Source organism: Leopardus geoffroyi, chromosome E2 (assembly GCF_018350155.1).
Source record: "Leopardus geoffroyi isolate Oge1 chromosome E2, O.geoffroyi_Oge1_pat1.0, whole genome shotgun sequence".
Lineage (NCBI taxonomy): Eukaryota > Metazoa > Chordata > Mammalia > Carnivora > Felidae > Leopardus > Leopardus geoffroyi.
Window position 1 is genome coordinate 1730366 of NC_059335.1, and position 21647 is coordinate 1752012.

Genomic DNA, 21647 nt, shown 5'->3' on the forward strand with positions numbered 1-21647 from the left:
TAGAAATACTAAACAGAAATGAGCGGGGACCTAGAAAATCTGAATAACATCATCAACCAACAGGATCATGTGGACATTTATACAAACTCCACCTAACAACAGTAGAATACACATTCTTTTCAAGCCAACTTATATAACATTCACCAAGATAAACCATATTTTGGGTCATAAAGCAAACCTCAACAAATTTAAACAGCCAAATCAAATATAAAACAAACTAGATGTGATTAACAAAGAGAGCATGAAATACTTCAAACGCTAGGAAATTAAACAACATACTTCTAAATTATTTATGGGTTAGAGAGGAAGTCTTGACTAAAGAAATTCTTAGAACCAAATGAAATGATATTAAAATATATTAAAACTTGTAAGGAAAGTGCTGTGAGGGAACTTTATAGAATGTAATGCTTACATTAGAAAAGTAAAAAATCTCAAATCAGTATTCAAAACATCCGTCTCAAGAAACTACAGAGGAAAATACCACCAAAGCAGGTGGAAGAACAGATATAATAAAGATCGATACAGAGGTATCAGTGAAATTAGGAACAAAAAGATAATAGAGAAAAAACAGTGGTATAAAGTGCTGCTTCTTTAAAAAGATTAAAAAAATTTGATAAACATCTGAGATTAACAAAAATAACAATAACCGGCACATTTTCAATATCAGGAATATAACAGGAGATATAAGTACAGATTCTTCCATCATAAACAATATAATAAAGGAATACTTGAAACAAAAAAGAAAATTTAGATGAAATGGAACAATTCCTAGAAAAAGACAACTAAAAAAATTCATCCAATGTGAAATAGATATTCTGAACAACTCTATACATATTAAATAAAATAAATACATAATTAAAAAGCATCCAAAAGAAAAATCTCCAGGCGTAAATGGTTCACTGGAGAATGCTACTAAACATTAAAGGAAGAAATAAAACCAATTCTATGCACTATCTTCCACATAACAGAAGAAAGAACACTCCCAATACATACTGGGAAGCCACTATCATCTAGACACCAAAACCAATGACAGTACCAAACATAGACAAAAACCAAAGAAACAAAAATGAACAAAAGAAAGAAAACTACATATCATTATCACTCATGAAATTAGAGGAAAACTTTCTCAACATACTAGCATATTGAATACTGCAATACAATATATAAAAATAATTACACTCTACAATCAAGTAGGACTTGTTTCAAGAATACAAAGCTGCTTCAACATTCAAAACTCAAATCAATGTAATACATCATATCAACAAGCTGAAGAAAAAAACATATGATTGTATCAATTGGCAGAGAAAAAGCGTATGACAAAATTCAACACCATTCACAATAACAACAACAAAAAAACCCCACAGCAAATTAGGAATACGGGAAAATTTCTAAACTTGATTAAGAAACTTCTATGAAGAAAACCTTATACTAACATCATACTTGACAAAATACTGAATGTTTCCCCCCTAATATCAGAAACCAGACAAGGATAGCCTTTCTTACTACTAGTATTCAACATTGTATTGGAAACCCTAGCTAGTCCAGGAAAAGAAAATGAAGTAGACAGATGGTTAGGAAGAAATAAAACTACCTCTATTTGCAGATGGTATTTCTAGGTAAAAAAACCCAAGCAGTCTATCAGAACAAATAAATGCCTACAGTTCAGAAAGATTGTAGGATACCAAACTGACATCTAAAAATTAATTACAATTCTGTATACTACCAAAACTTGGGTGGAAACTTCAAGTTAAAAATCAATCCATTTATCATAAAGAAAAAAGACCACCTAGATATAATCTTTATAAAAATCATTCAGGACCTATTATTGAAATTTATAAAACAGTGATGAAATAAATCAAGCAATACTTAAATAAGTGTACAGACATACCATGTTCATAAACTGGAAGATACAACACCATAAAGAAGACAATTCTTAACAAACTAATCTGACAATTTAACTCAATTTCTATCAAAATTTGATACTTTTTTTCATAAATAGACAAGCTTCTCCAAAACTTTATGTGAAAATTCAGAGTAATGAGAGTGCTAAATCAGTTTTAAATAAGAAGAATAAAGAGAGATCATTTTATGCAACTAAAATATTTACCACCTAATTACAGCAATCAAGTAAACTAATAGTACAGGACCAAGAAAATGTCTGAGTATCAGCTCCTTAAAGCCACATGAAGAAAATGTTTGTTTTTTAAAAATCAAAGCCTTAAACAGTCTTAACTGGTAAAATAAAATCTGCCCATTCATAGGTGTATTCTTATCTCCTCAAATATAAAAGTGTTTGATGGCTTTAGCCATTACATTTCTCACAAAAATTAAGCTCCTTATGAACAGAGACAATGTTTTAGAACAGAGAAGACATTCATGAAAGTTTCCAAACCTGCCCTCAACTAATTCTCTTGACACTGAACAGCAATGAATGTATATACAAGACATATAAAAAGTCTAAGTCCTTTCCCTCTCAACAAAACCCTCCTCCTGCCAAGTAAACTAAGGAATCCATGACAAAGTGCCAAAGGCTTGGCAAGGAAGTCTGAAAGAAAATGTGTTTGCAGTTCATTGTCTAAGTCTCCTTAAAAAAAAGAAAAAGGAAAAAAAAATTCCTGAGATAACACTGCAGTGTAAATTAAGGAAAAGATACAGCTGAAGGGTTTCCTACATGCATATAACCGCTGGGTCTCTCCCTGGACGAGTTCTCAGTTGTAGAATAAGGCTCTAGGCTGGATGAATTTCCAGTATGACTCATTAGATGACAGCAGATATCCTGCAACAGAAGGGTTTCTCACAGGGAAGAAAACTGAGGGGTTTCTCTTTGGTATGAATGATCAGATTCTGAGTAAGAGGTTTCCTCAGTGGCTACATTCAAAAAGTCTTTCCCCAACAGGAGCTCTTGGAGGTTGACCGAGGACTGCCCGCTCGTGAAGGGTCTCCCCACTTCTGCTGCGCTGCCCCTGACGGGGTGTCTCCCGGTATGAATCCTCTGATGCTGAGTGAGGGAGGAGCTACGACTGAAGGCCTTTCCACACTCGCTGCATTCATAGGGCTTCTCCCCGGTGTGGATGATGGAGTGTCGAATAAGGTTTGTGCTCCAGCAGAAGGTTTTCCCACACTCGACACATTCATAGGGTTTCTCTCCACTGTGAATCCGCTGGTGCCTCGTGAGCCCCGAGCGGCGGTTGAAGGCCTTCCCGCACTCCATGCACTCGTAGGGCTTCTCCCCGGTGTGGATGCTGAAGTGTCGGATGAGGTCTGCACGATTGCTAAAGGCTTTCCCACATTCTTTGCACTCAAAAGGTTTTTCTCCAGTGTGGGCCCTTTTGTGCAAGATGAAAGTGGAGCAGTGGGTGAAGGCCTTTCCACACTCCGTGCACACATAGGGCTTCTCCCCGGTGTGGATCCTCTGGTGCCTCTTGAGGTAGGACCTGTGGTTGAAGGCCTTCCCGCACTCCAGGCACTCGAAGGGCTTCTCCCCCGTGTGGATGACGTAGTGGTGAATGAGGGCCGCGCTCTCACAGAAGGCCTTCCCGCACTCGCTGCACTCGTAGGGCTTCTCCCCAGTGTGAGTCTGCTGGTGCCACATGAGGTAGGACCTGTGTTTGAAGACCTTGCCACACTCGAAGCATTCGTAGGGATTCTCACCACTGTGGATTATGTAGTGACGTATGAAACCTGGCCTATCTCGGAAGGCTTTTCCACACTCTTTGCACACAAAGGGTTTCTCTCCAGTGTGGCTCCTGTTATGCAAGACAAAAGTGGAGCGGTGGGTGAAGGCCTTTCCACACTCGTTGCACTTATAAGGCTTCTCCCCGCTGTGAATCCGCTGGTGCTGTGTAAGGTGTGACTTGCGGTTGAAGGCCTTCCCGCACTCCATGCACTTATAGGGTTTCTCCCCGGTGTGGACCATGTGGTGCTGGAGGAGGTAAGTGCTTTTACTAAAGGTTTTCCCACACTCAGTGCATTCATAGGGCTTCACTCCAGAGTGAATTCTCTCGTGTCGAGCAAGGAGGCGTTTCTTGTTAAAAATTTTCCCACATTCGTTGCATTTAAAGATATTTTCTTCTTCTTGAATCATGGGATCTTTACCTGATCCACACGAGTCATGGTCATGGACAGCACCTCGCAGAGGGACTGGCTCCTGTACAATTCTTGAACACACATTATCAGCTGTCCCTATGGTGCCATCTTCAGAGCTTGATTTCCCAGGGAGTTTCTCCTTCTGGGGATCTATCTCTGGTCTCAAATGTCCTTCTTGCATTTCCAATGACCCATCCTGATCCTTGGTTTGGCGCTTCTGGGAGTCTCCTGCAATTCCTTGTATTAGTTGTTCCTGGACGGGGGCGCCCTCAGACAGGGCTGGCTCACCAATGGCAGATACTGTGGCCTTGGGTTTTCCTTTGTCACCTGAAAGAAATCCAATACACAAATAGGTCTGTTGGTAATGCCAACATAGGAGAAAAACAAGCATTTCAGTGAAATGAACAGAAAAAAAATGAAGATGAAAATAGTGTCTCTGTGTCTTGCCACCTCTGAATCCCAGGATAACAATTTCTTTCCTGGTCCTCGGACTGTTGACACCATGAAAGGGAGAGAGACCCAGGGGAATGGCTGGATTAGAAGACAAAGTGCTGGAGGGGAGACACAGTCAATTCCAGATTGGATATTTATGCAAATGGATAACTTATATAGGACCTCAGATAGTTCGCTTAAGAGATGATTCAGGGCAATGCTTGACCACACGAGAAAAGTCCAACCATGTAATTAGAGGATTTGTGTTTTGGGCTAGAAGATAGCAGCTAGGCCTCTGGAAAGAGATGGGGAGGGGCAGGAGTCAGGTAGGAAATGATCCAATCAATTATGTTTATGTAATGGCAGTGAATAAAACTCTGGACCCTCAAGCCAAGTGAAATTCCTAGGCTGCCAATACTTCATGCATGTATTGCTCTACATCAATGCCAGAAGGGTAACAAGTCCCCGAGGACATAGTAGCTCATGTTTGGAACCCCTCCCCAAACTGGTCCTAAAATACACCTGATGCAGATGTACTGGACATGATTTACAACAACTATGTTAAAGAAGCTCAAAGAGCTAAAGTAAGATATAGAGAAAGTCAAGAAAACCATATATAAACAAAATGGAAGTATCAGCAAAGAGCAAGAAACCTAAATAGAAACCAAAACATACAATAACTGAAATGAAAACTTCACTACCGGGATTCAAAGGAAGATTACAGTAGGATGAAGAAAGAATCAGCATATAGGACAATGGAAATTATGTCCAAACACAGAAATAAAAAAGAAAAACATTTAAGAAAAGTGAAAATACCCTAATGGAACTGTGATAAACCACTAAGGGAACCAATACACTCACTGTGGGATTCCCAGTAAATAGTGAAAGAAAATATTTGAATAAATGGCTGAAAATGTCCCAAATTTGATGAAAGACATCAATTTAAATATCCAAAAAGATCAATGCACTCCAAGAAAAATGAACTAAAATAGACTCACACCAATAAAACAATCAAACTTGTGAAAGCCAAAGACAGAGTATCTTGATAGCAAGCTTGAAGAAACTTGTCACATACAAGAAATTCTCAATAAGATTATCAGCAGAGTTCTCATCAGAAACTCGGGAGGCCAGAAAACAGAAAAAAATCTGTCAACCGAAAATCCTATATCCAGGGGCACCTGTATGGCTCAGTCAGTTAAGCAACCGACTCTTGATTTCAGCTCAGGTCATGATCTCATGAAGCCTACTTGGGAATGCTCATTCTCCTTCTCTCCCTCTGACCTTTCCCTGCTCTCCCTCTCTCTCGAAATGAATAAATGAACTTAAAAAAAAAATCATATATCTGGCAAAACTCTTTTTTTTTTTTTAATTTTTTTTTTCAACGTTTATTTATTTTGGGACAGAGAGAGACAGAGCATGAACGGGGGAGGGGCAGAGAGAGAGGGAGACACAGAATCGGAAACAGGCTCCAGGCTCTGAGCCATCAGCCCAGAGCCCGACACGGGGCTCGAACTCACGGACCGCGAGATCGTGACCTGGCTGAAGTCCGACGCTTAACTGACTGCGCCACCCAGGCGCCCCCTGGCAAAACTCTTTTAACAGTGATGAAAGAAATTAAGTCATTCCCATATATAAAATCTGAGGAAGTCTGTTATCACTAGATCTGTCTTGCAAGAAATTCTCAAGGAAATCCTGCAGGGTGAAATGAAAGGACACTACGGGGCGCCTGGGTGGCTCAGTCGGTTAAGCATATGACTTCAGCTCAGGTCATGATCTCTCGGTCTGTGAGTTCAAGCCCCGCATCAGGCTCTGTGCTGACAGCTCTGAGCCTGGAGCCTGTTTCAAATTCTGTGTGTCTCCCTCTCTCTCTGACCCTCCCCTGTTCATGCTGTCTCTCCCTGTCTCAAAAATAAATAAACGTTTAAAAAAAAAAAAAAAGAAAGAAAGAAATGAAAGGACACTAGACAGCAATTCAAAGCCATATTAAAAAATAAAGATCTCAATAAAGGTAAATATATGAACAATTATAAAAGCTACTATTATTTTAACAAGGGTTTATAACTACACTTTTTGTTTTTTACATGATTTAGGAGACTAGTTTAAAAAAAACTGTATTAATCTAAAAGGTAGTGTTACTATAACTTCAGTTTATAACTCCACATTTAGTTTCCTACATAATTCAAGAGACTAATGGGTTTAAAAGAGTTATTAAGATTGAGGGCATACAATATATAAAGACGTAATGTGGTAACATGACCAACTAAAAGAGGTGAGAACAGAACTGTAAAGGAGAACTTCTCCTGATATAAAATCAAATTAGTGTTATAAATTTAAGATATTAAATGTAATCCTCATGGAAACCACAAATAATCAGCTAGGGATAATATACACAAAGGAAATGAGAAAGGAATTTAAACATTTCACTACAGAAAGTCAACTGAACACAAGAGAAGACAGTAATGAGAAACAAAAAAAATCTATAATGCATATAAAAAGCCAATATCAAAATGACAGAAGCCTCTCTGTATTAGTAATTACTTTAAATGTAAACGCATTAAACTCTCCAATTAAAAAACAGAGATTGGGGGTGCCTGGGTGGCTCAGTCAGTTGAGTGTCCAACTTCAACTCAGGTCACGATCTCACGGTTTGTGAGTCTGTGCCCCACATCAGGCTCGCTGCTGTCAGGGCAGAGTTTGCTTCAGATCCTCTGTCCCCCCCCACTCTACCCCTTCCGCACTCATGCACTCTCTGAAAAAAATTAAACATTTAAAAAAGTTTTTAAATAATAATAAAAAACAGAGATTGGCAGAATTGATAAAACACGTGATCCAAGTACATGTGTCTACAAGAGACTTACTTTAGATCTAAAGACACAAATAGATTAAAAGTGAAAGAACGGAAAACGATATTACATGGAAATACAAACCAAAAGCAAGCAGAAGTGGCTATGTTATTATCAAACAAAATAGACTTTAAATCAGAAAAGATTACAAAAGACAATAAAGGACATTATATTTTAATAAAAAGTATAATATAGCAAGAAGCTATAACAATTGTAGACATATACTTAATGTCAAACCATCAAAACGTATGAAGCAAAAAGCAACACAATGAAGGAAGAAAGAGACAATCCTACGGTAATACATGGAAACTTCAATACCCCATTCTCAATAATGGATAGCACAACCAGACAAACTAGAAGTAAGGAAATAGAGGACTTAACATAATAAGCTAACTAGAGCTAACAGACATATACAGAATATTCTACCCCACAACAATAGCATACACATTCTTCTCAAGTGTACATGCAACATTTTCCAGGACAGACCATGTTAGGCCACAAATTAAGTCTCAATAGGTTTAAAAAGATAACACATAAACTATGATTCATTTCTACTGAAAATGAAAATTTAACATATCAAAACTTATGGGATGCAATGAAAGCAGCATTAACTGGGAAATTTATAGCCATAAATGCTTACAAATTGATAGCTTATAAATGCTAAATAACAAAAGAGATCTCAAATCAAACTAAAGACAACTTAAGGATGTAGGAAAAGAACAAACTGAAACCACAGCTAGGGGAAGGAAGGAAATAGTAAAGATTAAAGAGAACTGATATAGGGAATAGGAAAATAGAGAAAATCCATGAAACAAAAAGTTGGTTCTTTGAAAAGATAACAAAATTGGCAAACTTTTGGCTACTGAAAAAAAAAAAAAAAGATTCAGAGTACTAAATCAGAAATGGAACTGGGGACATTACTATCAATTCTGCAGAAATGTTTAGTTTTTTTTAATGTTTATTTATTTTTGAGACACAAAGAGAACATGGGAGGGGCAGAGAGAGAGGGAGATAGAGAATCTGAAGTGGGCCCCAGGTTCTGAGCTGTCAGCACAGAGCCCAAAGTGGAGCTTGAACCCACAAACCTTGAGATCATGACCTGAGCCAAAGTCGGACGCTTAACTGACTGAGCCATTGAGGTGCCCTGCAGAAGTATTTTTGAAAAAGATTATAAGAGAGTACTATGAACTGTACATCAACAAACTGTTTAACCTACATGAAATGGACAAGTTCCTAGAAACACAAAAGCCATGAAGACTAAATCAGGAAGAAACATAAGATCTGAATAAACCTATAACTAGTAAGGAGGCCGAATTAGTAGTAAAAAAAATCTACCAACAAAGAAAAACCCTGGCCCTGATGGCTACCCTGATGAATTCTACCAAACATTTTAAAAGAAGAATGAATAGCAATCCTCAAACTCCTCGAAAATATTAAAGAGAAAGAAACACTTCTTAACTCATTAAGGCCATTAGTACCCTGACACCAAAGCCAAAGACATTACAAGAAAACTACAAACTAATATCCCTTATGAACAATGATGCAAAAATTCCTCAACAAAATATCAACAAACTGCAGTATATTAAAAGGACTGCACACCATGACCAAGTGGGGTTTATTCCTGTAATGCAAGAGCAATTTGACATATGAAAACTGATAAATGTGAATACACCACATTAATATAATGAAGGGAAAAGCCCAAACAATCATCTCGATGCTGAAAAGCCTTTGACAAATTCAACTTCCTTTCATGATAAAAACACTCAACAAACTAGGAATACAAGGAAACTTTCTCAATACAATGAAAGTCATAAATGAAAGACTCATAGCAAACATGATACACAATGGTGAAAGACTGAAAGCTTTTCCTCTACTAAGATCAGGAACAGGGCAAGGATGTACGCTATCACCACTTCTATTCAACGTAACTGGAAGTTCTAGGCAGAGGAATTAGTCAAGAAAGAGAAATAAAAGGCAGCAAAATTGGAAAGGAAAAAGCAAAATTATCTTTGTTTGCAAATAATATGATCTCATATGTAGAAAACTATAAAGATGCCGCACACAGTAACTGTGAGAATGAGCTCACCAAAGTAGCAGGATACAAAGTCAACACAGAAAAATCAGCTGCATTTTTATATACTAATAACAAACTATCTGAAAACGAAATTACAAAAAAGGCCTGCTTACAACTGCATCAAAAAGAATGAAATACTTAGGAGTTAATCTAAACGACAAAGTAAAAGAGATACAATGAAAACTACAAAATGTTGCTAAAATGAATTAAAGATGTAAATAAATGGAAACGCATACCATATTCTTGGACTGGAAGTCTTAGTATTGTTAAGATATGGATATAAGTGTCTGACTCGGCTCAGGTCATGATCTCACAGTCCGTGGGTTTGAGCCTCACGTCAGGTTCTGTGCTGACAACTCAGAGCTTGGAGCCTGCTTTAGATTCTGTGTTTCCCTCTCTCCCCTCCCCTGCTCACACTGTCTCCCTCTCTCTCTCTCAAAAACAAATATTAAAAAAAAATTTTTTTAAAGATATTGATATAATCCAAAGGGATCTACAGATTCAATGCAATCCCTACCAAAATCCCAGGCATTTTTGGCAGAAACAGAAAAATCCATCATAACATCTATATAGTATCAGAATGGACCCTGAATAGCCAAAACAATCTTGAAAAAGAACAAACCTGAAGGACTCTAAATTCCTGATTTCAAAACTTACTACAAAACTACAGTAATCAAAACAGTATGGTACTGGCATGAAGACAGACATAGACCAAGGGAACAGAATCAAGATGCCAGTAACGAACGCTAGTATATATCATCAAATCATTTTTGATTAAGGGTGTCAAAACCATTCAATGGAGAAAAAGACACTGTTTACAACAAACGGTGCTTGGAAAACTAAGTATCTACATGCCAAAGAATGAAATTGAACCCTTACCTAACATCATATACAAAAATGAACTCAAAATCGATCAGAGACTTAAATGTGAGACCTACAACTATAAAATTCTTAGAGAACATAGAGCAAAACCTCCATGGCACTAGATTTGGCAATGATTTCTCAGATATGACACCAAAGGGGTAGGCAACAAAAGAAGAAACAAATTCGAGCTCATAAAAATTAAAAAACTGCATCAAGATATTATCAACAGAGCAAGATAACCCAAAGAATGAGAGAACATATTTGCTCATCATATATCTGATAAGGGATTAATATCATATATCTGACAAGGGATTAATATCCAGAATATACAGAGAACTAAAACTCAAAAACAAAAAAATCCCAAGGACAGAAATGGGCAAAGGACCTGAACTAGACATTTCCCCAAAGAAGATACACACACGGTCAGTAAGCACAAAAGATGTTCAACATCACTAATCATTAGAGAAATGCAAATCAAAACTACAATAAGTTATCATCTCGACTTCATTAGGATGGTTATCAAAACATCAGAAAATAACAAATACTGGAGCGTGTAGAGCCATGGGGACTCTTGCGCAATGTTGGTGGAAATGTAAAATCACATAGTTTCTGTGGAAACGGTACGGTAGCTCCTCCAAAAGTTAAACAGTGGAATTACGAGACAATCCAGCGATTTTTCTTGACATCTGCCAAAAGAATTAAAATCAGGTTCTCAAAGATACTTGTACACCCATGTCACAGCAGAATTATTCACAATAGCTAAAATATGGAAGCCACCAAGTGTCCAACGAGTGATAAATGGATAAGCAAAGTGTGGGATGTGGAATGTCACCGAGCCTTAGAAAGGAAGGAAATTGTGACACACGCTACAACATGGATGAGATTTGAGGACGTTACGCTAAGTGAAATAAACCAGTCATAAAGACACACACACACTGTATCACTCCACTGATATGAAGTACCTACAGTAGTCAAAATCAGACACAGAAAGTAAAATTGTGGTTGCCGGGGGCTAGGGCAGAGAGGTTGGGGGCGGTTATTGTGTGATGGGGAAGGACTTTCAATTTTACACAACGAAGAGCTTTGGAGATAGAGGTGGTGATGTTGCACCACATTATGAACGTGCTTAATGCCACCACTGTATATTTAAAAATGATAAAATGTTAAGTTTTACGCTATGGATATTTTACTACAAAAAAAGGATAAAATGAGAAATATACAAAAAATCCCTACAAATCAAAAAGAAAATGCAAACAAGTTAATAGAAAAATAGGTATTTATCATGAAAGGACATTTCAAAAAAAATACAGATTGACCAATAATCCTATGATCGGGTGCTAAAGTTCCTCCGCAATGAAAGAGAAATAAATGGAGACCACGGGAGACACAGTTTTGCACTCATCTGAGTGTCAAAAATTGAGGAGCCTTAGAGAATCGGGTCCTGGGCAAGGTATGGGTGGAAGGAGCTTCCATGCGTTCCCGGTGGAAGTGTAAACTGGTGCGTGCCCTTTAGAACACACTGGCAATTATCCAGGAAAAACGTGGAAGTTGCATAGCCCGGAATCCATCAACCTCACTCCAGCAGACATCAAAGATGCCGTAACCACAGGCAGGAGGACCGCTGCGGGGACGACTCCGGGGACCTGGACGGCTCTGGACAGCGCCTGTGTGAGCAGTGAGCACGTGAGCGCGCGGGGAGCGGATGGGAGCCAAGTGAGCCGGGAACTTACTGACCTTCTTCAACGGTAAGGAGCTTGGGTCTATTTTTACACGGAGTACAGAAAGGATGAAGTTACGTTACACAACAAACAAAACGAAGGAGGAAATAATTCCCCTGAAAAGGTGCTCTGGACTCCGGTTCAGGAAGCGGCCCCAGGGCCAAGGGCAAGACCCCCTCTGCTGGACGGAAGGCGCAGCTGCAGACTCGAGCGCCCGAGTGGGTGTGGAAGGGTCGAGGCTCAAGCAGGGGAGGAGGCGCAATGCACTGTCAACGCCATGGTCGCCAAGGGGACAAGGGGACACGTCCGTGGCTGGGGAAGTGCTAGCCGTCTGGAACAGAGTCTGAGCACGTGGGGAAGCGCAGGCAGGACCTGGAGCCGAGCCGACCAGAGGCACCACGCAGACGTGGAGAGCGGTGGGGAGGCCAGCGGCCCCCCCAGGGAAGATGATGGGAGTGAGCAGGGAGCGTGGGGGCGGGGCTGATGGAGGCGGTGGCATACGGAACCGAGTCGGGAGATGCACCGGGCGGGACACGGCTGCACAGGACCTGGGGACGCCGGCCAGAGAGAGGCACTGAGGGCGGGGGGAGGCTTGAGCGGCTCTCTGAGGCCGTGTCCGGTCCCCAACCTGCCACCGAAACTTGGCAGGTGGACGGAGGGAGAGACATTACGGGTCCCTGGCCGGGCACGCGGACTCTGGGTCAAAGGGTTCCCCGGCTTCCGAACCACCAGAGAGGCCAGAACGAGAAGCTTCCCGGGGAACCAGGGCCCGCGGTCCCCTCCTGGTCTCCAGCCTGGAGGGTCTCCCGCGCGCCCGCATCCTGGCTCCTACCTGGACAGGTGTTCTGGGAGAGGCCTCTCTTCGCCGTCCACGGCTCCTGCCCGCGCTCCAGCTGGCAGATGAGCTCCGGTCTGGGGACGGGACACCCTGGTCACGGAGAAAGAAATAAGACACTGGGATTTTTGGGAAAACAAATTAAACCTCTCAATCTAGTCTGTAAAGAAGACCTTAGAATAAAGCTCCTTCCATCCATACAAAACGCTAACATGCAAACCCAGAAACCAAAAGCAGGCCATACTGCCAGGGAGATTTCTTTCCCTCACAGTAAGTCAAAAACCAATATATAGAGTTTAATCATAAATGTCAAAATATAAAGTGTAATCATAAACATAATCATAAGGGGCTGTGTCAAGCATCTCAAATGCATTATGTCATTTCAAAACTGAAATAAATTTACGGAGTAATTGAAACAACTGACATATTTAAAATATTGACTTATTTATTCAAAACAAGCTATTTTTCTTCATTGATCTAGGTCTTTTTCTAAATCCTAAGCAAAGTTTTGTATTGTTCTTCCTATAGGCCACGGACCATATGAGGATTCTATCTCAGGATTTCCTCACAGCATTCTCAGCAAGTACAAATTGCAACCAGCACCACTTTGTAGATGAAGAAACTAACGCTCAGGCAAATCATGGGATTTGGTGGCAAATCATGGTGAATGGCTGGGCCAAAACGGACACCCAAGTCCAGCCATATCCGCTCTCTATGCCGTTTTACCACAAAGCTACACAACACCGTTCCGGAAGTGCTGAGTCCCCGTGTGAGGATGATGAGGATCACGAGAGATATGACACTGTCAGAGGGGTTCTTAACTGCTAACCTGCACACCACCTGCTCACACCAGGCATTGTTCTGAGCTCTGTTCACAAGTTACCCATTCATCCTTGCTACAGTCCGGGGAAGTACATACGTGAGTATCTGGGGAAGTATGTACATGTTACCAGCGAGCACACCCAGGTGCAGTAATGTGCCTGCAGCCACAGCTTTAAGGGGCAGAGCTAGGATTGAACATCAGGGGTCTGGTTCTGGGCCTTTGTCTCCTAAACACAACACTAAGGAGGAAACGGCAACACCCTTGTGTGTGGCCAGCAGCCCCAGACCAAATGGGGGTGGAGGTGAGGTCGTCCTCAGAGAACTGGGGCCAAGGGAAGGACAGACTCAGGGACTCTAGACTTCAACATTACATGAACTACTCAAAAATAATAAAACTGAAAATCCTACGCAGTGATACTATCACATATGACCTTTACAGAAACATCAAATATCATACACTGTCATCGACATTAAACGCAAAAAGGATTTTTACTACAGAAAACAACAACAACAACAACAAAAAATGGAGAACAGCTCAAAAATCAACTACTGGGACCCCATCAAAATAAAAAGTTTCTGCACAGCGAAGGAAACAATCAGCAAAACTAAAGGGCAACCGACAGAATGGGAGAAGATATTCGCAAATGACATAACAGATAAAGGGTTAGTATCCAAAATCTATAAAGAACTTATCAAACTCAACACCCGAAAAACAAATAATCCAGGGAAGAAATGGGCAAAAGACATGACTAGACACTTCTCCAAGGAAGACATCCAGATGGCCAACCGACACATGAAAAAATGCTCAACATTACTCATCATCAGGGAAACACAAATCAAAACCACCATGAGACACCACCTCACAACTGTCAGAATGACTAACATGAACAACTCCGGCAACAACAGATGTGACGAGGATGCAGAGAAAGAGGATCTCTTTTGCATTGCTGGTGAGAATGCGAACTGGTGCAGCCACGCTGGAAAACAGTATGGCGGTGCCTCAAAAAACTAAAAATAGAACTACCCTATGACCCAGCAATTGCCCTACTAGGCATTTATCCACGGGATCCAGGTGTGCTGTTTCAAAGGTACACATGCACCCCCATATTTATAGCAGCACTATCAACAATAGGCAAAGTATGGAAAGAGCCCAAATGTCCATCGATGGATGAATGGATAAAGAAGATGTGTTATACACACACACACACACACACACACACACACACACACACACACACTGGAGTATTACTTGGCAATCAAAAAGAATGAAATCTTGCCATTTGCAACTACGTGGATGGAACTGGAGGGTATTATGCTAAGCGAAATTAGTCAAAGAAAGACAAATATCGTATGACTTCACTCATATGAGGACTTTAAGACACACAACAGATGAACATAAGGGAAAGGAAGCAAAAATAATATAAAAAAAGGAGGGGGGCAAAAACATAAGAGACTCATAAATATGGAGAACAAACTGAGGGCTACTGGAGGGGTTGTGGGAAGGGAGATGGGCTAAATGGGTAAGGGGCATTAAGGAATCTACTCCTGAAATCATTGTTGCACTATATGCTAACTAATTTGGATGTAAATTTTAAGAAATTAAAAAAAAAATAGAGAACAGCTTCATAAAATGAAGTTCGTTCCAGACTGAGTAAATTAAGCTGTCTGAGGGACTCACTGTAGTGGCCAAGACTTCCAGAGGACTGCGATGCCATAAGATTGTGTGGGTGAAGCAGGAACAGTGCCTGGGACAGCGCTCCAAGGACCTGAACAGGCTGTGACTATTATTATTCACTTTTCCTAAAAGTGACCCACTTTTTATTTTGCTTAGATTCCTTCAACAAGGGAATCTGTATCACTCTAGTAAGTGGGAAACCGGAGTCACTGGCCTTGAAGGCAGGTCACCCTGAAGACGCAGCAATGAAACCAAAACCATCTTAATTCCCAGTGAGCTCATGCTGCCTACTCGAGGCTGCGTGCTCACTCTGTTGAAAAGGGAAATGAGCAACAATTGCAGGTAAGGCATTAAGATTCAGCACTGAACCCAGATTTTTCCTCAACAATAATCAGGAGGCATTAATCATTCCATGAAATGATTATGTCAGGGTGTCCCTCAATGTCAGCTGATGAAGTGTCCATGCACCCTGTAACCACATGGTTTTTCCACCTCTATACAATGGACATTTAGGTCAAGATACTTTTTTTTTTTTTTTTTAGTTTATTTATTTTGAGAGAGAAAGCATGAGCATGAGAGAGGGAGGGAGAGAGGGAGGGTGGGAGGGAGGGAGAGTGAGAGTGAGAGAGAGAGAGAGAGAGAGAGAGAGAGAGAATCCCAAACAGGCTCTGCGCTGTCAGTGCAGAGCCCGATGTGGGGCTCGAACTCATGAACTGCGAGATCATGACCTGAGCCGGAAACAAGAGTTGGCTACTTAATCAACTGAGCCACCCAGGCACCCCAGGTCAAGACACTTCTTTGCAGGGAAGACAGGGAGGAAACTGTCCTGTGCGTTACAAGAATGTTTGGCAGCACTCCAGGTCTCCACCCACCAGGTGCCTGTCTCAGCCCCATCCCAGGGCGACAACCAAAATGTCTACAAACACTGCCCAGTGTCCCTCGGGGACGACATCGTCCCTGCTTGAGACCGCTAACCTAGAAGGCCATAACCGGGATGATGAGAGAAAGCGACAGGGATGGGGGAGGGCCCTGCATAAGATCTGGTGGTCAGGACACTGCTGGCGAGGAGGCGGGGACCGCGCACAGAAGGGTCACCGTCTGAGAAGCTGAAATGTCCACGAACACTCACCAGGCAGACACAACAGCAAGTTGAGGCCCGAGCCAGGTGTGTGCGCAGGAAACCACCAGACGCCCCGCACAGCCAGAGCAGGGGGAGCTCAGGGAGAGCACGGAAGGGGAGAGAAGAGCTCAGCAGGGCCAAAAGGCACTTTCTATTTGTTTTTTTTTTTTTCTTAATTTTTTTTTTTTCAACGTTTACTTATTTTTGGGACAGAGAGAGACAGAGCACGAACGGAGGAGGGGCCGAGAGAGAGGGAGACACAGAATCGGAAACAGGCTCCAGGCTCTGAGCCATCAGCCCAGAGCCCGACGCGGGGCTCGAACTCCCGGACCGCGAGATCGTGACCTGGCTGAAGTCGGACGCTTAACCGACTGCGCCACCCAGGCGCCCCTGCACTTTCTATTTGTAAACGTTTTGTTACAAAATATTTAATGTATCAAACTTCTCTAATTTTGTTTTTGCCTCTTCTTACTGAGACCTAACTCCAGTTCTCCAAAAATCGGCACGTCTTCCCCTAAGCTCTGGGGTCTCAGATCGAATGGCCTCGTGGTGACTAACCTCAAGCAGAGAAACATCTAAGCTGGCGTTTCTCAACTGGGCACCCTGGATTCTGCAGGCGGGACCATTCTTGTTGAGGGGCCCGTCGTGTCCATCGAAGGAGGTCTCCAGCATCTCCGGACTCTAACCACCAGAGGCCAGTTCCACCCACACCCAAGGCGCGACAACCCAGAGTGCCCGCGGACGTTGCCAAATGGCTCCTGGGGGCAAAACTGCCACCCGCCGAGAGGCACTACTCTAACCGCCTCTCTCGTCCCGGCAGACGATCCCGGCCCTGGAAACAAGTGACAGCCACGAGGGCACGTGAGCACAGAGAAGCCCCGTCACTGGGATCACCTCGTTTACAACAATACCTGTCGGTGCTGAAGGCAAAGGCCTCCGGGGGGCCCGACTCCCTCCCTTCCCGGAGAACTTCCCATCACTCCCTGCCCTGCTGGCCCTGCTGAGGACACTTGAGCCAACCAGGCTCAGCCCGTCAGCTCCCCCTCTGGAATGTGAAATGAGGACCTCGGATGGAGACCAGTCTGTCCCGGGCACTGGGGTCAGAGGTCCAGAGGAGCTCGGGCTCAGGTGGCCATTTCTGCCTCAAGGACACCCCACACAGCCCCGCAGCAGAGTAAGGAAGAGAAACAACAGAAACAGGCAAAGACGCAGAGGTGCGAAACCTGGGGGCCACGCCTGGAGACAGAAGGTCCTCTGACAACGAGGTGGCAGGTCCCCCCCTAGGGTGGAGTGGGGAGCACTTACCCAGAGACACCAGAAGTCCACAGTTTTCCAGCATCACCTCCTGGTACAGGGTCCTCTGGGCCGGGTCCAGCTGCCCCCACTCCTCCTGGGTAAAAGTCACGGCCACATCGTCGAAGGTCACAGATACCTGGATGTCAAACAGAGGTAGCAGCGTGTTGGTGTCGGGGTGTTGGATGGGATCGGGCCTCATCCCTACATCCCTGATAAAGGCACAGAGTGATCAAGGCTCGAATCGCCAAGAACCTCGTGAGCGCCAAGCTCCGTGCCGGGCTCAAGGTGGGGGCGGACACAGCAGTGTAAGGGAGAAGCCTCCTCCACGGGAGCCACCGGAAGGTCACACAAGACAATGGAAGCGACGGGTGGACTGGGAGATGCAGACACCATGGGCCCCAGGACGTCAGAGGAATGAGTGAATAATGACAATAACAGCATTGGTGACAACGGCAGTACCTGAGCCTCACTGGTCCTGCTCGCTGCGTGCCCCATGCTGAGGGCTTCACATCTTCGTTAAGGTGACTGTAAGTACCCAGTTCTTTTTTTTAATGTTTATTTATTGGGGCGGGGGAGGGGGGGAGTGGCAAAGAGAGAGAGAGAATTCCAAGCTGGTTTCCTGTTCAGCGAGGAGCCCAACACTGGGCTCAATTCCACGACTGTGAGTTCACATCTGATATCAGGAGTCAGACACTTAACCTACTAAGCCACCCAACTGCCCCACCTTTTTAAAAAAAATTTTTTTCAAGTCCCCACTTCTTAACTCACCTTGTTTCCACTAATGTGGTCTTGTGACTTAAAAACACTGTATATGGAGGGACGCCTGGGTAGCTCAGTCAGTTAAAGTGTCCAACTTCAGCTCAGGTTATGATCTCACAGTTCGTGAGTTCAAGTCCCGCGTAGGGCTCTGTGCTGACAGCTCAGAGCCTTGAGCCTGCTTTGGATTCTGTCTCTTTCTCTCTCTCTCTGTCCCTCCCCCACTAGTGCTCTGTCTCTCAAAAATAAATAAATCTAAAAAAAAAGAAACAAAAAACACTGCATATGTAGTTTGCCTTGTTAATGTTACTTCCATCACCATATTCTACAGTCTTCTGAGACATTCAACACATACAAGACCACCTTTCTGCGTGTGACCAGATCAGATCCACAAATTAAATATAAGTAACACAGCTACTCCACTCTCGGATGGACAGCCCCACAGCTGTAGGTCTGTAATTTAAACGCTCCAAGACCTTGGCTTATGGTTTTCCATCTGCACCTCCAGAGACCACATCTCTGTGCTTTCTAGCTTTGTCCACTCTATCAGTGCTCTTGAATTAATATTCAATTAAACATCTGGAAAGTCCTAATGAACTAATTGGTTGGCACACAGGAACCCTGCATCATGACTCGGTTCCGGTGCTGGATAAACTCACATCATTGGGAGCCTGTTGGGCAGGTAGACACGCACAGAAGGGTTAACTACGGCCTCCACATTGATTCCCAGGTGATATATGCGTGAGTTATGAAAACTTTCCGACATGCAATCACATAACGTACGTATATATATGGTTGGTGAGAGGCAAATATATGGTTTTTCTGGTCGGTCTGAAGTTGGAAATGCAGAAAAAAATTAGAGAGCGTCACTTATTAGTCACATCCTGGCCATTTAGGGCCGACAGTTACAGAAGTCATTGTTCAGCTTTCTGGATGGTCACTAGAGCTAGTAATCTGGCTTCCGGCGAGTGTGACTTGGAGCGGGCCGGTTTCCTGGGTTGTTTACGATGGATACGGGGTTAGTTCCCTGGGCAGGTGGCTGCAAGTTTGGGTCAAAGTTCTACTTTTACGTACGTTCTGCCACTTGTCCCTCTGTATATTGTCTCCCATGTTACAAGGCTGGAGATCAAGTGAGTGACAAGCCCTCTCCACTCGTCCTACACAAACACAGCTGCAAACAGAAATCGAGTTCTCCCTCCACTTCCAGCTGCCCAGGAGCCCTCTCCGCAGCAGAGAGGCAGCAATGCCCAAAACATCGTCCACTCACCTGCGCAGGGTCCATCCACGCCGCCGCCATCATGGGACCCCGTGGACAGAGACGGGTCCCGCGGGCTCGGCCGACCGCCACCTCTTCCCTGTCCTGGGAGGGGTGACCTCGGCTGACTTTCGCACTCCCCGGTCACCGCGCGGCTCACGGCCCGTTCAAATGCGCGGAGGTGAGTCGCAACCCCCCTTCTCCTTTTTGGATGAGCTGCACTGGAAGCGGCCACAGAACAGCGACCCCTCCCCACAGCTGGCGTGGACGGAATCGTCGCACACAAATGACGTATGCCTCCAGGAGGCCGGAAGCCCCGCCCCCATGTCAACGAGCCGCAGGAAATGCCCCTGTCCTGTCACTCAGTGGCCCCGATACTGCCGCGGACACCCCCGTGCACAGCCTTCTGGGTAATGTAGTTTTTCCTCTAAAAACGAGTCCCAGAAGAACGCGTTCCAGAGCCAGTCTTCCTCGTGGTAAAACACTGATTAGGCCCAGATTCCCCTGTCAGGCCCGCCTCTTCACCGTGAACACAACCTAGGGGGGCCGAGGAGAATGGATGCCCATCACATGCCCCGGGAAATCGAGGCTCCGAAGGCGGGAGCGTCCGCCTGGGGTCGGGGCACGCGTCACCTGTCCGCCTAGGGTCAGGCCCTAGGCTGGGCTCGCGACTTCCCCGTGCGTCTCACCTCCTCGCGATCTTCCTGGAGGGAGCTGGGCACACGAGCGGTAGGGAGAGCGAGCGCCAGGACACGGACGCCGGAAGCCCTCCCTCCCACGCGGCGCATGCGCACCGCCCGGCCCCTCGCGGGCTCTATTCCAGCATCAGCTGCACGTGCTGCCAGGCCTTGACGCCCGCTGGTGAGCGAGGCTGGGGGAGGTCGGGACTCCGGGGTGGAGCACGGGCGCTGCATCCTGTGTCTGATTGCCGGACTAGGGGTCCTGCGTGGATCTGCATGTTGGGGAGTTGTTCGCGAACGGGGTTATCTCCAGTCTGAAGAGAAGCCTGAGAATAGATGGAGAAAGGAATGGGCAGGGGCGAACCCTGAACAACCCGGCGTTAAATAGGTGCAGACAAGGGGCACCTGGGTGGGTCTGTTGGTTAAATGGCCAACTTCGGCTCAGGTCATGATCTCGAGGTTCGTGAGTTCAAGCCCCACATCGGGCTCTGTGCCGACAGCTCAGAGCCTAGAGCCTGCTTCGGATTCTGTGTCTGCCTTTCTCTGCCCCTCCCCTCGCTCTATCTCTGTCTCTCTCTTTCAAAAATAAATAAACCTTTAAAAAAAAAAATAGGTTCAGACAAGAAACCAACAGTCGTATTGAGAATCCTCACAATCTTTTTAGAATTCTATTACATAAAGTCTCACAAGTCACCATCAGTGACTTTTGTTTTCTTCTCATAACTGTGAGTGTAAGAGAATAAGATCTCGTTTCTAATGAGTTCAGAATACATATGGTTATGCAAATGGGAATGTAGTGTGCAGAAAATGCCCTCAAAAGATTTAGTTTTATGGTATATTACTCAGCCATAAAAAAGAATGAAATCTTGCCACCTGCAACAATTCGGATGGAGCTAGAGAGTATTATCCTAAGCAAAATAAGTCAGTCAGAAAAAAACACAAATACCATATGATTTAACTCATATGTGGAATTTATGAAACAAAACAAATGATTGTGCGGGGGTGGAGGGAGAAGAAAACTAAGAAACAGACTCTTAACTATGGAGAACACACTTATGGTTACCAGAGGGAAGGTGGAGGGGGGCGTTAAATAAGGGATCACTTGTGATAAGCACCAGGTGTTGTATGAAGTGTTGAATCACTGTATTGTACACCTGAAACTAATATTACATGGTATGTTGACTGGGTTTT

At 43.7% G+C, this 21647-nt stretch overlaps 1 protein-coding gene across 3 annotated transcripts; it reads right to left on the bottom strand.

Moving 5' to 3' along the window:
• Positions 1-1191: 1191 nt before the first annotated feature.
• LOC123577879 (zinc finger protein 805) lies at positions 1192-20453 on the bottom strand. 3 transcript variants are annotated; one of them, XM_045440243.1, is made up of 4 exons: positions 19789-20453; positions 17775-17901; positions 12850-12945; positions 1192-4413 (listed from the first exon to the last, which is right to left on the bottom strand). In XM_045440243.1, the coding sequence occupies exons 1-4, from the start codon at positions 19819-19821 to the stop codon at positions 2795-2797; spliced, it is 1875 nt and encodes a 624-aa protein (XP_045296199.1). In that variant the 5' UTR covers positions 19822-20453; the 3' UTR covers positions 1192-2794. The 3 variants fall into 3 exon arrangements, with proteins under 3 accessions (XP_045296199.1, XP_045296200.1, XP_045296197.1); XM_045440244.1 differs by lacking the exon at positions 19789-20453 and adding an exon at positions 18534-18658; XM_045440241.1 differs by lacking the exon at positions 19789-20453 and adding an exon at positions 18225-18262.
• Positions 20454-21647: the final 1194 nt, after the last annotated feature.

Coding starts and splice junctions, on each gene's coding strand:
- LOC123577879 (XM_045440241.1), bottom strand. CDS start 18,260: ATGGGGCACGCAGCGAGCAGGACCAGTGAGGCTCAG. Junction 17,902..18,224: donor GCAGGACCAGTGAGGCTCAG/GTACTGCCGTTG, acceptor TTTGACATCCAG/GTATCTGTGACCTTCGACGA. Junction 12,946..17,774: donor TGGACTTCTGGTGTCTCTGG/GTAAGTGCTCCC, acceptor CTCCGTGACCAG/GGTGTCCCGTCCCCAGACCG.